General features: G+C 37.1%; 1 protein-coding gene across 5 annotated transcripts in view; it reads right to left on the bottom strand.

Annotated features, from left to right (window-relative positions):
* Nucleotides 1-1,929: 1,929 nt before the first annotated feature.
* LOC117400357 (NEDD4-like E3 ubiquitin-protein ligase WWP1) overlaps nt 1,930-12,437 on the bottom strand; it is a 57,361-nt gene continuing 46,853 nt past the window's right edge. For all 5 annotated transcript variants that reach the window (XM_034000195.3, XM_034000196.3, XM_034000192.3 and 2 more), the window contains 11 exons: nt 12,269-12,341; nt 12,092-12,163; nt 11,735-11,823; nt 10,341-10,500; nt 9,791-9,924; nt 9,536-9,676; nt 9,172-9,292; nt 6,142-6,246; nt 5,908-6,004; nt 5,404-5,476; nt 1,930-4,328 (listed from right to left, as the gene is read on the bottom strand). In XM_034000195.3, coding sequence (XP_033856086.1) covers nt 4,229-4,328; nt 5,404-5,476; nt 5,908-6,004; nt 6,142-6,246; nt 9,172-9,292; nt 9,536-9,676; nt 9,791-9,924; nt 10,341-10,500; nt 11,735-11,823; nt 12,092-12,163; nt 12,269-12,341 — 1,165 coding nt within the window. In that variant the 3' untranslated portion in view covers nt 1,930-4,228. The remainder of the gene's footprint in view (nt 4,329-5,403; nt 5,477-5,907; nt 6,005-6,141; nt 6,247-9,171; nt 9,293-9,535; nt 9,677-9,790; nt 9,925-10,340; nt 10,501-11,734; nt 11,824-12,091; nt 12,164-12,268; nt 12,342-12,437) is intronic.

Below are 12,437 nucleotides of genomic sequence, written 5' to 3'. Positions count from 1 at the left end.
TGTCGGTCTGATTTTTATATATATATATATATATATATATATATATATATATATATATATATATATATATATTCACACTCACACACTGAAAGTCTCTACGGCAATGCAAGCGTTCAAATTTGTTTCAGCCAAACTATATTCAAAGAGGTTTAAATACTTGACTCCCACTCATTTATATTCTTCATCAAAATCTCTTATTGATTTAAAAAAAAAAAAAAAAAGGACATAGTTGTAAAACAAACAACTAAAGTGTCTTCATCAGGTATATTAACACCAGCAGACTACATGAACCCCAGTTTCTTGCAACAGTTGTAATGGTGACCAAATGTGTGAGTACTGTTGTGTAAAACAAAGTAGCTTAAAATGAACAGTTGTTTTCTGGACACATATGCAGCAACAAAATCAGCTCTTTGTTTCTGGTTGCTAAGACCCCAAAAGGTCTTGTGAATCTGTACTTGCTCATCTGAATTTATGTGTGACAGCTCTTTTGACATCTCTTCCATATAACGTTGCCACTTCAGCCTAATCTTCCCAGAATTGTATTGTTTACTACGTACAGTACACTTCCAATTACTTTTATATTGCTTCCTCTTTCGGGATTCTCTTTTTCTTCCTGTGTGCTCAATATTCTCATCCTCACTTCTGTATTTATGAATCTGAGGCCTACCACATACAGCAGGCTGCATTTCGGCCTAGTTTAGACAAACACTATACCATGGTAATAAACTAGTTGTAACCAAAATTATAAACTAAAATTGCAATAAAAAATAAGTGAAAGTTTCACATAACCTTGTAATCCAAATGAATCAATAAAAATAGTACTTACAATCAAAGCCTTTAATAATATAATAATAACAATTTATTTCTTAGCAGACGGCCTTAGCCAGGGCGACTTACAAGATATCACATTATTTTTACATACAATTACCCATTTATACAGTTGGGTTTTTACTGGAGCAATCTAGGTAAAGTACCTTGCTCAAGGGTACAGAAGCAGTGTCCCCACCGGGGATTGAACCCATGACCCTCCGGTCCAGAGCCCTAACCACTACTCCACACTGCCGCCCTTTAGCAATTAGCTCTAAGGCTTTTAGAGCTGTGAGTCGTTTTTTCCTCAGAAAAGCCATTTTTGTGCAGATACAATGGTTTTGCACTAAGACATACTTGCCAACATTTGGAAACTGTTCAGCGGGACGCTCGTCTCGGGGGGGGGGGGGGGGGGGGTCATACGCATCATACACATGGGAGGAGTCGAAAAAACAGTCATTATCATATAATAGACATATCACCCCCCCCCCTCCCGAAAAACACAACACAACATGACCATCATGACAGTAAAAATAAACATAATGAAGCATTCTTACCTTTGTATAAGTTAGTGATCAGCAGATGTGTCAGCCGCACGAAGAGCACAGCATGTGGTTTTCACTAACTACTGTGCAGAATAAATTTTTTTTTTTCTATGGGTAAATATCAGGACTTTCTTCCGATGCATGAGGATGTGGGACATTTGCTAGGAAAATGGGACTGTCCTGACCATATAGGGACTGTTAGCATGTATGCTAAGAGGATTATGGGAAATCCTATATTATTGCACAACATTTGTGATTTTTAATAAGATAGAGCGATGTAAAGCCACTCCCTACACCCCCACTCGACCTCTCCGCTCCTCCTTCACTAGAAGACTGGCTCTACCTCCTCTACGCTCCCCTGCCTTCAGAGCCCGCTCCTTCTCCACCCTCGCCCTGCAGTGGTGGAATGACCTTCCTACAGATGTCAGGACTGCCCAGTCCCTGACCACCTTCCAGCGCCTCCTCAGAAAATATCACTTATACAAAACCGCCACTGGCAGTGGATGTTTCCAAGATCCCACCAATAGTAAATTAAATAGTAACCCAATACTGAATTTAAAGAAACTGATGTGTTACAAAAAAAAAAAAAAAAGCAGAGCTGGTGAAATTGGAACTTGCAGCAATCTCAGCATTTCAAAAGTAGTAATCACTTGCATCAAGGTCATATGAAAAACAAAGTTCAAAAGATGGTCAGGTACATTTATTGAATAGTAACTCCACAGGCAAGTTGTAACCGGAGGGAGAAAAAAAATCCTAAGCAAAAGGTAGAATTTGTAACCCAAAACTACATTTTACTGCAAGTGGAAGAATTAGTGACAACCCAATTATTAAGATGAGAAATCAGGTAAAAACAATCACATTTTCTGTACATTTGTGTATTTTATGTGTGTGTATATATATATATATATATATATATATATATATATATATATATATATATATATATATATATATATATATATATATTAAACAGTGTTGACTACACTTGATATGTTAAAGTATTTATCAATTATGGGAATAAAATATAACAACTCCAAAAAGATCAATGCCATGGGTTTAGAAAACTTAATAAAATGTAATGGAATTATACACTGTATATTCAATTGCTATAAACAGTACATTTTACAATTAAAATATGCTATTTGTGAGGAAGAACAATTTTCTAAAAGTAGTATTTGCAATTTGATTCACATTACTGTTTTAGAAGTACTGTAAATCCCGTCAACACTAGTGTAAATTACAAATATGTATTTATTTTTTGTACATATATTTGAAATTACATATAGAACACTTGCATGTTATAAAGAACAAACTTGGGGAGTATCTACAAGTATAAAGCAGATTCAGAAATGAAATGAAAATCAATGTAATTACCATGATGCAGCTAAATATTGTCATACAAATAGTAATTACACACTATTCCATATAATGTGCAAAGCATATTACTAGTTACTCAAATTGGGCTTTGAATTCCCGGTAGACTCACTAAAGAAAAAAAAAAGAAAAGCCACAAAGAGGTAATAGTTGGATAGAGCACACAGTGAGAAGTTGTTCACATTTGTCCTTTTGTTTGCAGTTTATTGGTAGAAATCAGAACCTCAAGCGCTTAACTAATCGATTTAACCACTATTTCTTGCATCACAATGTTAAGCTCCAGCAATGACATATCAGCCAGCCTCACACTGGTGGAAGAGGACCAAGATAAGTGCTAATGCAGCAGCCAGAATGGGGAAGAGCATTTTAAACATGGCAATGACTTCAATAAAGGTTTAAAATGATGTCATTAAATCGACCTCCACAGGCTTTTTTACCAACTGAACTTCATTAGTAGTTCATCTGTACACAACAATTAAAATGGTTACATTAGTATTCAACTGTTTTAGAATCGCAGTTTTAATAAGCAGTTGAAACACTTTGCTGTAAATACATGTTTTGCCCTTGCGATCTTTTAAATCATGGAACTCTTTTTGTCCGGTGTCTCATGAGTGAATACAATCAGCTGTTTAAGAAGTGGATAAACAGACAGATAGTGGAGGCCATGAACATCTGCAAACATCCCAAGTTGCAAATCAGATGGTCCTACACTGGAACTGTTAAGTTGAGCAGTATTGCCCCCTCAGTTTAGCTCTTGTAACAATGTCTTCTTTCAAACAGAAGTCCATTCTGAGCTGGCAAAAACCACTGATACTTGCCCAAGCTTTTTGTGGGTTTAGTGGCTTTGGTGTAAGGTGCCTGGAATTCATTCCACAACATCACTACTATTGTATACTGCAGTTAGACGATTACCCTGTTACTGTGGTTGTTTGATGTAACAAGGAATGACTGATAACTGCAACTACTTGTGAAAACTTCAAACATTTTCTTGTCAAGGGGTTTGCTCATTCTCGTCTCAGAAAAGCCAGCAGCATATATTTTTTTTAGATACTCAAAAGACACAGTTTGGCTTTAGCCTTAAATAGTTTAAAGACATGCAAGAAATAACCTCGGTTTGAGGTGACGTTGCATCAGTGGAAACGGGGAGCACCCACAGTTTTCTAGAAGTGTGCATCAAGGGCAACAACTTAGGCTTGGCCTATCAAATTGCCTACCATATGTCTTTATGAAGCTCTATAAAACTAGAGCTTTATGTATTTAATCTAAAAAACATTTCTCTGCTTCCAAAACCAGCCAAAGGTAATACGTCTCCCTCTATTGCATATTTATGTGGAAGAATGTACTGCATTTGCTCTGTAGTTTCAGAAACCAAATGCTTTTAAACAAGAAATAGCTTATGTACACCAATAGGTATCTGTGCAATTTTTACTTGGCTGGTTATATTAGGAGAGAAGTTTTGCTCTTATGAGATCCATTTTTGTAGACAAGGCAAAGTGCTCCATTTATTCCTGTCCGAATCCCTCAGTTTCTTCAATGGCAAACAAGAGTTTTTCTTTCAGCTGTTCATAGCTTTTGTATGGTGGCAGATCCAATCGGTTAAAACTAAAAAGGAGGGAAAAAAAGGAACGATAGATAGTCAGTGACAACTGTGTAGATATTCTCTTTCATAGCAGCTGATTAATTTCCAATTCTGGATTTACCAAACCAAAACCAAGGTTATTTTCAACCATAAAGCAATTATCCAAAAATGAGATTTAACGTGTGGCAGTCTTCACCAGAAGCCTGAACAGGAGTCTTGCAGGACTGTGGGCTGTTCCTGCAGTGACATGGCTCACATCTAGGTCAATAAAGCAGGCAGAAGATTGCGACAAATTAGTGAGTGGTTCAAGTTCCTTCCACAGATGCTCAACTGGATTGTAGTGTCCTGATATGTATTATTGTGGTGTGGCCATGATCCGCACCAACGTTCAGGTACACAGGACATTATTCGACATACCAGTGGGATTAGTCTATCAGCATAGACTTTAAATAAAAGTACTGCAAATTGGTTTCCAAAACTTGTTGGGAACAGTTGATCAATTTTTACATTTATTTTTTAAAACCTTTTTTTTAGGGTAATTTATTATATATACCAACTATGGCCAAAAGTTTTGCACTACCCTATTTAATTAACTAATTTTGCTCCATAAAGCCGAATGAAACCTGCTGAATAATGTTACGTTAACATACTGAATTACATACCGCTTTGTAGTTTTCCATATACTTAAAAAAACTGACAATTGAAAAATGTGGCATTTGAAAATCTAACATGAAATACTGGATAACTATTATGGCTTCCGGTACACACTTGCAATATCATTTTGTAGTTTCTATGATTACATGATGTTAAATAATTTTTTAAATTATGTCTCAATCCTAAAAATTCAAGGTGATGCAAAACTTCTGGTCGGTCACAACTTAAGAAATGTTGTAACAGTTTGTGTGAACTCTGGAGTTCGAGAAGTTGCCCTGGCAAACAAAAATAATGCATTATAAAATAGATACATCTATAGGAAACTTTACGTGGTACAATTATGCACGAGTGACTGAACGGAACATATGAGTGAGAGAGAGTGAGAGAAAGAGGAGAGAGAGAGGAGAGAGAGAGAGAGAGGATTAGAAATGTATGTGGACTTACCATGTATGACTTCTTGGTAGCCATGTTTCTTTACCAACCTTTTCAATGCAAAATTTTTGAGGACCATTGCTCCCTATTCAAAATAAAACAGCATAATGTAAGGGGTATGGCTAATCAGATATGTGAAAAAGACCTGTATCATTGATACAAGGAGTTTTATAACACTGAAAATATGAAGTCACCATCTGAAATGCTTTACGAGATACAAGCTGTTAAAGTGGTGGGGGCAGATTTATAAAAACATGCAAGCTCCCCTCACTGGGATGCCTAAATAGGCAGTCCCAAACCACACCTGCAATACACCAGAATACACCATGCGTTTCACTCTTCTAAACCACCACATCCACTGTCCGCCATCCAAATGTATTTTGTACAAGAAAGTAAATACCTTGTATTTCATTGCAAAAAGCTCAGAGTCATGTGGGTGCCCACACATTTCATACCACTAATGGCTGTTTACTATGGAATCTAAACCATGAACACATCTGTTGAATAAAAACATACCCATCAGCTCAGCAAAGCCTCCAAGTGGTAATCTGCACGTTCCGGTAACAAACTGCATTAACCGGAGACGGACCTCATTGTCCATCTCTTTCACAAACTGAAAAAAAATAAATGTTTATATTAACTAAAAAGGCAACACAGCACAATATTATATGATGAATGTGATGATGCCAAATGTTTTGTTTCCTTAAATTATTATTTTCATATTAAGTGTAACAAGAAATATGCTCATACCTGCCAGAACCAAATAATCTGCTTGCTGTTTCTTGTGTAATGGCGGTACACTGTGTTCCTTTGCCAGTCCTGGAGGTCAACTTCCTGCATGCCACACAGCATAACCTTGAAATCACAAAGAGATTATTTGTTATAAAAGTATGAAGCATCAGAAGTTTATTACCATGATGTAGATTTGAGGAGCCGATTGCCAACACTTCTTTCGTTTGGGTGTTTCAAAACCACTCCTATTTTAGCTATACTAGGAAAATACATTGTGCCACCAAAACCTATTCAGACAGTTACCCTAAAAATGAATAAACAGTGTTTTAAATATGATATTCAGTTGTGTGAAATAAATATTGAATTGCCGTCTAAACTGCAAGCCATGTGTAAATTGTATTAAGATGCAACTTATCAAACAAAACAACTAATCAAATAAATTGGCAAGTGTCTTCATTAGCAAACAAACTTCACAATGTACAGTACTGTGCAAAAGTTTTAGGCAGGTGTGAAAAAATGCTGTAAAGTAAGAATGCTTTCAAAAATAGACATGTTAATAGATTACATTTATCAATTAACTAAATGCAAAGTGAGTGAACAGAAGACAAATCTAAATCATATCCATATTTGGTGTGACCACCCTTTGCCTTCAAAACAGCATCAGTTCTTCTAGGTACACTTGCACAAAGTCAGGGATTTTGTAGGCATATAGTCAGGTGTATGATTAAACAATTATACCAAACAGGTGCTAATGATCATCAATTCAATATGTAGGTTGAAACACAATCATTAACTGAAACAGAAACAGCTGTATAGGAGGAATAAAACTGGGTGAAGAACAGCCAAACTCAGCTAACAAGGTGAGGTTGCTGAAGACAGTTTACTGTCAAAAGTCATACACCAGGACAAGACACAAGGTAGTTATACTGCATCAGCAAGGTCTCTCCCAGGCAGAAATTTCAAGGCAGACAGGGGTTTCCAGATGTGCTGTCCAAGCTCTTTTGAAGAAGCACAAAGAAACGGGCAACGTTGAGGACCGTAGACGCAGTGGTCGGCCAAGGAAACTTACTGCAGCAGATGAAAGACACATCATGCTTACTTCCCTTCGCAATCGGAAGATGTCCAGCTCAGAATTGGCAGAAAACAGTGGGACCCTGGTACACCCATCTACTGTCCGGAGAAGTCTGGTCAGAAGTGGCCTTCATGGAAGACTTGCGGCCAAAAAGCCATACCTCCGACGTGGAAACAAGGCCAAGCGACTCAACTATGCACGAAAACACAGGAACTGGGGTGCAGAAAAATGGCAGCAGGTGCTCTGGACTGATGAGTCAAAATTTGAAATATTTGGCTGTAGCAGAAGGCAGTTTGTTCGCCAAAGGGCTGGAGAGCGGTACACGAATGAGTGTCTGCAGGCAACAGTGAAGCATGGTGGAGGTTCCTTGCAAGTTTGGGGCTGCATTTCTGCACATGGAGTTGGGGATTTGGTCAGAATTAATGGTCTCCTCAGTGCTGAGAATTACAGGCAGATACTTATCTATCATGCAATACCATCAGGGAGGCATCTGATTGGCCCCAAATTTATTCTGCAGCATGACAACGACCCCAAACATACAGCGAAAGTCATTAAGAACTATCTTCAGCGTAAAGAAGAACAAGGAGTCCTGGAAGTGATGGTATGGCCCCCACAGAGCCCTGATCTCAACATCATCGAGTCTGTCTGGGATTACATGAAGAGAGAGAAGCAACTGAGGCTGCCTAAATCCACAGAAGAACTGTGGTTAGTTCTCCAAGATGTTTGGGCCAACCTACCTCCCGAGTTCCTTCAAAAACTGTGTGCAAGTGTACCTAGAAGAATTGATGCTGTTTTGAAGGCAAAGGGTGGTCACACCAAATATTGATTTGATATAGATTTTTCTTCTGTTCACTCACTTTGCATTTTGTTAATTGATAAATATAAACTATTAACATGTCTATTTTTGAAAGCATTCTTACTTTACAGCGTTTTTTCACACCTGCCTAAAACTTTTGCACAGTACTGTATATGTGCTGCTTAATTAATAAGATTAATAAGCTCAGCAGTATCAAATTATTCACTAATATAATTAGGGCTTCTGTTTTACTTAATTTAATTTTTCGATGCTTATATAGCTATTATCGAGGTTTATGTAAAATGGTCCCCCCCGTCCCCCCCCAGAGCTTTCGCTTTTTATATACTGTATGAAATTATTGTTTTCGGTTACTTTCCAAAATGCTTGAGCATTTTTTTCTGTCAAAATATGTTTAGTAGTAACTCAACAGTACTGGCACACTTAAGTTGAGCTTCTTTCCTTTGCTGTCTTCCACAATGACATCCCTATGGTCACGGGCACATTCTTCTGGGGTTTTTAGTGTGTAGGCATTGTTTACATTTCACCACAATTTGCAATTCTCTTTTAAACTCCTCCTTATCTGAACTGTAATACAGCATTAAATCCCACGAACAAGCCTCCATTCCTAATTGTAATCGTGTTTTAAATCTCTCCAATAGAAATGTAGGAATGTGCTGTCACTCAGTAGTTGGGTGAATTTAAAGTATTCATAAAGAATCAATGATAGATACACTGGGAAAGGTATTTATTTATTTATTTATTTTTTAAAAGGAAAGGGGGTGGTCAACGTGAATTGAGTAACCATTTGCACTGCTTTTCCAGTGTTTTCTGGTGTTTATTGGTTATACACTGATTTCATTTTCTTTGTATCTGGGTGTTTTATCGGTTAAAACTAAAATCAGAAGCCCCAAGTATAATCCATGTAATGCAAATGAAGAAGCAGGAGTGACATCTCTGCCAGGAGCAGAAAATACAAAAGTGTTTCCATGATCCTTTAACTAATTAGGACCAAGGGGGTTGTGGAGAATCAATTATATATAATTGGTAAAATATGACAAATCAATAACCCTAGTACAGTTTGCTGTTCAGGGCAATTTACAACCGGACCGAACACATTGTACACAACATGACAGTTAACCGAGGGGTGTGTGTGTGTGTGTGTGTGTGTGTTATAATTTACCTCCAGCTCCTTTTCATCAAAGTACTGGAGCCATTGAAGAGGAACAACTTCATTAAAGCCATCAAGAAAAGCTTTGGTTTGTTCTCCCACTCCCCGAGAAAACCTCCATTCTGCCATCAGGCTGAAACAAATAATAGAAGACTTTAATGTCAACGTGTAACCACCACATTCACCAGAACATATTAGAATCCTAACAATGTGGTATACAAGTGTGTATCATATGTATTGCATGGATTTGATAGGATAGCCTTGGTAACATTACAACTAAATCAAGTGTTAGGTATTGCCAATGTCATAGTTCTGATATTTTTTGCTTTTTTGACATTAGTTTGGATTTAAAAAAAAACAAAAAAACGTCTCTTACCCTATGTATTCTTCCTTGTTTTCTTCAGTTACTAACAGGTTAGTACCATCCAGCTTCAAATCATGTGAGGTAACTTTTCCTAGAATTTCCATGTCGACTGAAAAGTACATTTCCAAACCACACTCTTCAATGTTGTTATCCCTGGAATGAGCAATTGTTGTTTGTATTTTTTTACCAATTTGCAGTAGAAAATGGCAGCTGGTCTAGGATTTTATTTTTAAAACAAACAAACAAAAAAAAAAAAACAGCGCAAACCTTATCCAGATTAGGGAGTTGTAGAATTCTGGATCAATAGACTCCAAATCCTTGATTGTAAGCTTCTTGTTTAACATGCGCTTATAGAATGGTAGTGAAAACCCAGTGTCTATAAATTTGCCATGAAAGAGAGCCTGATTAAGAAAGAAAGAAAGGAAAAAAAAATAAAGAAGTTAGGGCAAGTTTGGAAATACTTAAACAGCACCTTATGGGTAGAGACCGATTCTGCTTATTCAAATTCTTAAAGCACAAATTTAAAATTTACTAACCAAGTTTAAATGGAATTAGACAAGTTGTTTTTAAGATACAAACTGGCATATGCACAGCAGCCTCCACTGCGGTACTGAAAAACAGTGAGCAGAATGCAGCTGATGCCACAAGGCCGGAAGGTCCCATATTTGTCAGTTAAATGTTATTCTTAAGATTAACATGTCACCTAACATTGCTAACGTACTGATGATCAGGCCATGAAAAGCCAATATCTAGAACTGTACAGGGTCAACAAAATAAATAATTCTGAGAAATGACTGGAGAAAAGCAAGATACTTGCCATAGCAATGAAGCGCCCAATGAAACAGAAATAGGAGAGGTGATCTGGGTTGATGGTGGAGGCTGGATTGATCTGCAGACAGTAGTTGCTTTTGCCAGCATACTCAAATAGACAGTACATGGGGTTTAACACTTCGTGGGAAAGCAGAAAGAACCATTCTCTAAGAAAGAGAGAGTAATGGATTATATTACTTGGGGGAGGAGGAAGAGTAACTACACTTGGCATAATTACAGCACTTAAACACTGCTCTCTACAATGTACACTCCCTTTGTTTTCGATAATGAGACACCCCCTCTGCTTAAATGTTAGAGACTGCTGGTTTGTATCACATGCATTTCATGAGTTATAGAAGCTTGCACCGGCCACAGGATCTCTGTCTGCTGTGTAGTTCAAAGCAGACAGACTCAAAGATTAATGGTCATTGGTTACCACATTAGTGGGATATTTTTTCAAACAGTTTCACAGCTAACTAGCATCCAAGCCACTTCCAGTAAAATGTAAAAGCTCAAAAATGACCTTTGATGAGGCAAGAAGATACTGAGGCAGATAGATAAACAAGTAACAGGCGGTTATCTGAACTTTGAATTACAAGATGCGTAATTGCATACCACGCCTCTACCAGCATTCCTGCAATTTAATGATAGTGAGTGATAATGCTCCTGCTCCCACTGCACACCCAGTTGTTTCATGGAAATAATGTTAATCTTGCCATGGTTAGACCAAAGCACTGACTTGAAGTCAGGTTTGGCCAGACTTTTACAGACACATTTTGTAGTCACTGTAATATAAGATATCCCTCACTGGTTTTTTGTAATATTTTTCTATTTTATATGTAAAGGCAAGTTACTGATAAGGACACATTCTTTATCTGGGTATGGAAGTTGTCGGTGTCTGGTACTCTTCTGTTGTAATCTCTTGTAATAATATATTATTAGCAGGGTATGTGTGTGTCAAATATGAGTATCTTTAATACAAGGACCAACGGGATACCACAGCTGTAATGGAAAAAAGTTACAAAATGTATTGAGGAGTACCAATAACTGCGAAACAGTTACAAAAAAAGAATTGTTAAAGAATGATGTAAGCACAGGTTGGGTATAAAAAGGCTTGTAGAGAGTTTATTTGTTTGACCAGAGGAATGAGGATTGCACACTCCTTCATCCCCAAAATTGGCATACGTGCATAAAGTGTGTTTTTCGTATTGCATGCCGATTTTGATGTTTAATATTAAAGTATTAGTAATAAACTGACTAATTGTTGTACTGAGCGAATCCACAAAATAAGAGACTCACACCAGTGAGCCAGTAACATCACTGATGGGGCAACGTATTGTTCAAAGGAATGTGGTCGATACAAATCCGCAAGATTACAGTTAAACAAAACACAAAGCTTACCTTGCTAGCCCACCATAGTCTAACCCTTCCTCTCCTCGGAATATTACATACAGTCTTCTCCGCAGGTCATATGGTTTTAAAGCCATGATCTGTTAAGTATAAATCAATTTTTATAAAAATGCATATAGTTCCAACACAGTACATTGTTCATTATTTAGCACAGCATTACAAACTTTAAAGTGAAATAATTACTGTTTGTTTAAAACAACAAATGTATTAAACTAAAAATGCAAAACCAGGTAATTAATAAAAGCAATAAAAAGTATCAAATCAATCACTTACATTTGAATGGCACATGAACGGAACACATATCAAATATCTTTACAATTTATTGTACTATTATTGAATTGCCCTTACTTGCTGGAAAGAATCCTCAAACAATGTCTGTCGGGATACAGTGATCTTGACATGGCTGGGAAGTGCATTCGACTGAAAACAAAAATAAATACTAAAAACATGTATGTGTTGCTGAAACAGGAATACCAGAAAGTCTACCAAGAGACCAAATGTACATAATGCTTAAAGAAGAGTTACCTGGCATAGATACCGGAAATGAGCTAGCTTCCATCTAAAGCTACGCTCATATGCAATCTGTGGGCCTTTTGTACTACAAAAAACAAATACAAATAAAACACAAGTATAAACAGTCCACAAATAAATGTACTGGAAACCATTTGATATCGAGCAATCCTAAAAGTGTCAT

Source organism: Acipenser ruthenus, chromosome 4, assembly GCF_902713425.1.
Source record: "Acipenser ruthenus chromosome 4, fAciRut3.2 maternal haplotype, whole genome shotgun sequence".
NCBI lineage: Eukaryota > Metazoa > Chordata > Actinopteri > Acipenseriformes > Acipenseridae > Acipenser > Acipenser ruthenus.
The sequence above is the reverse complement of the archived record's forward strand: the minus strand, read 5'-3'. Positions and strand labels throughout refer to the sequence as shown.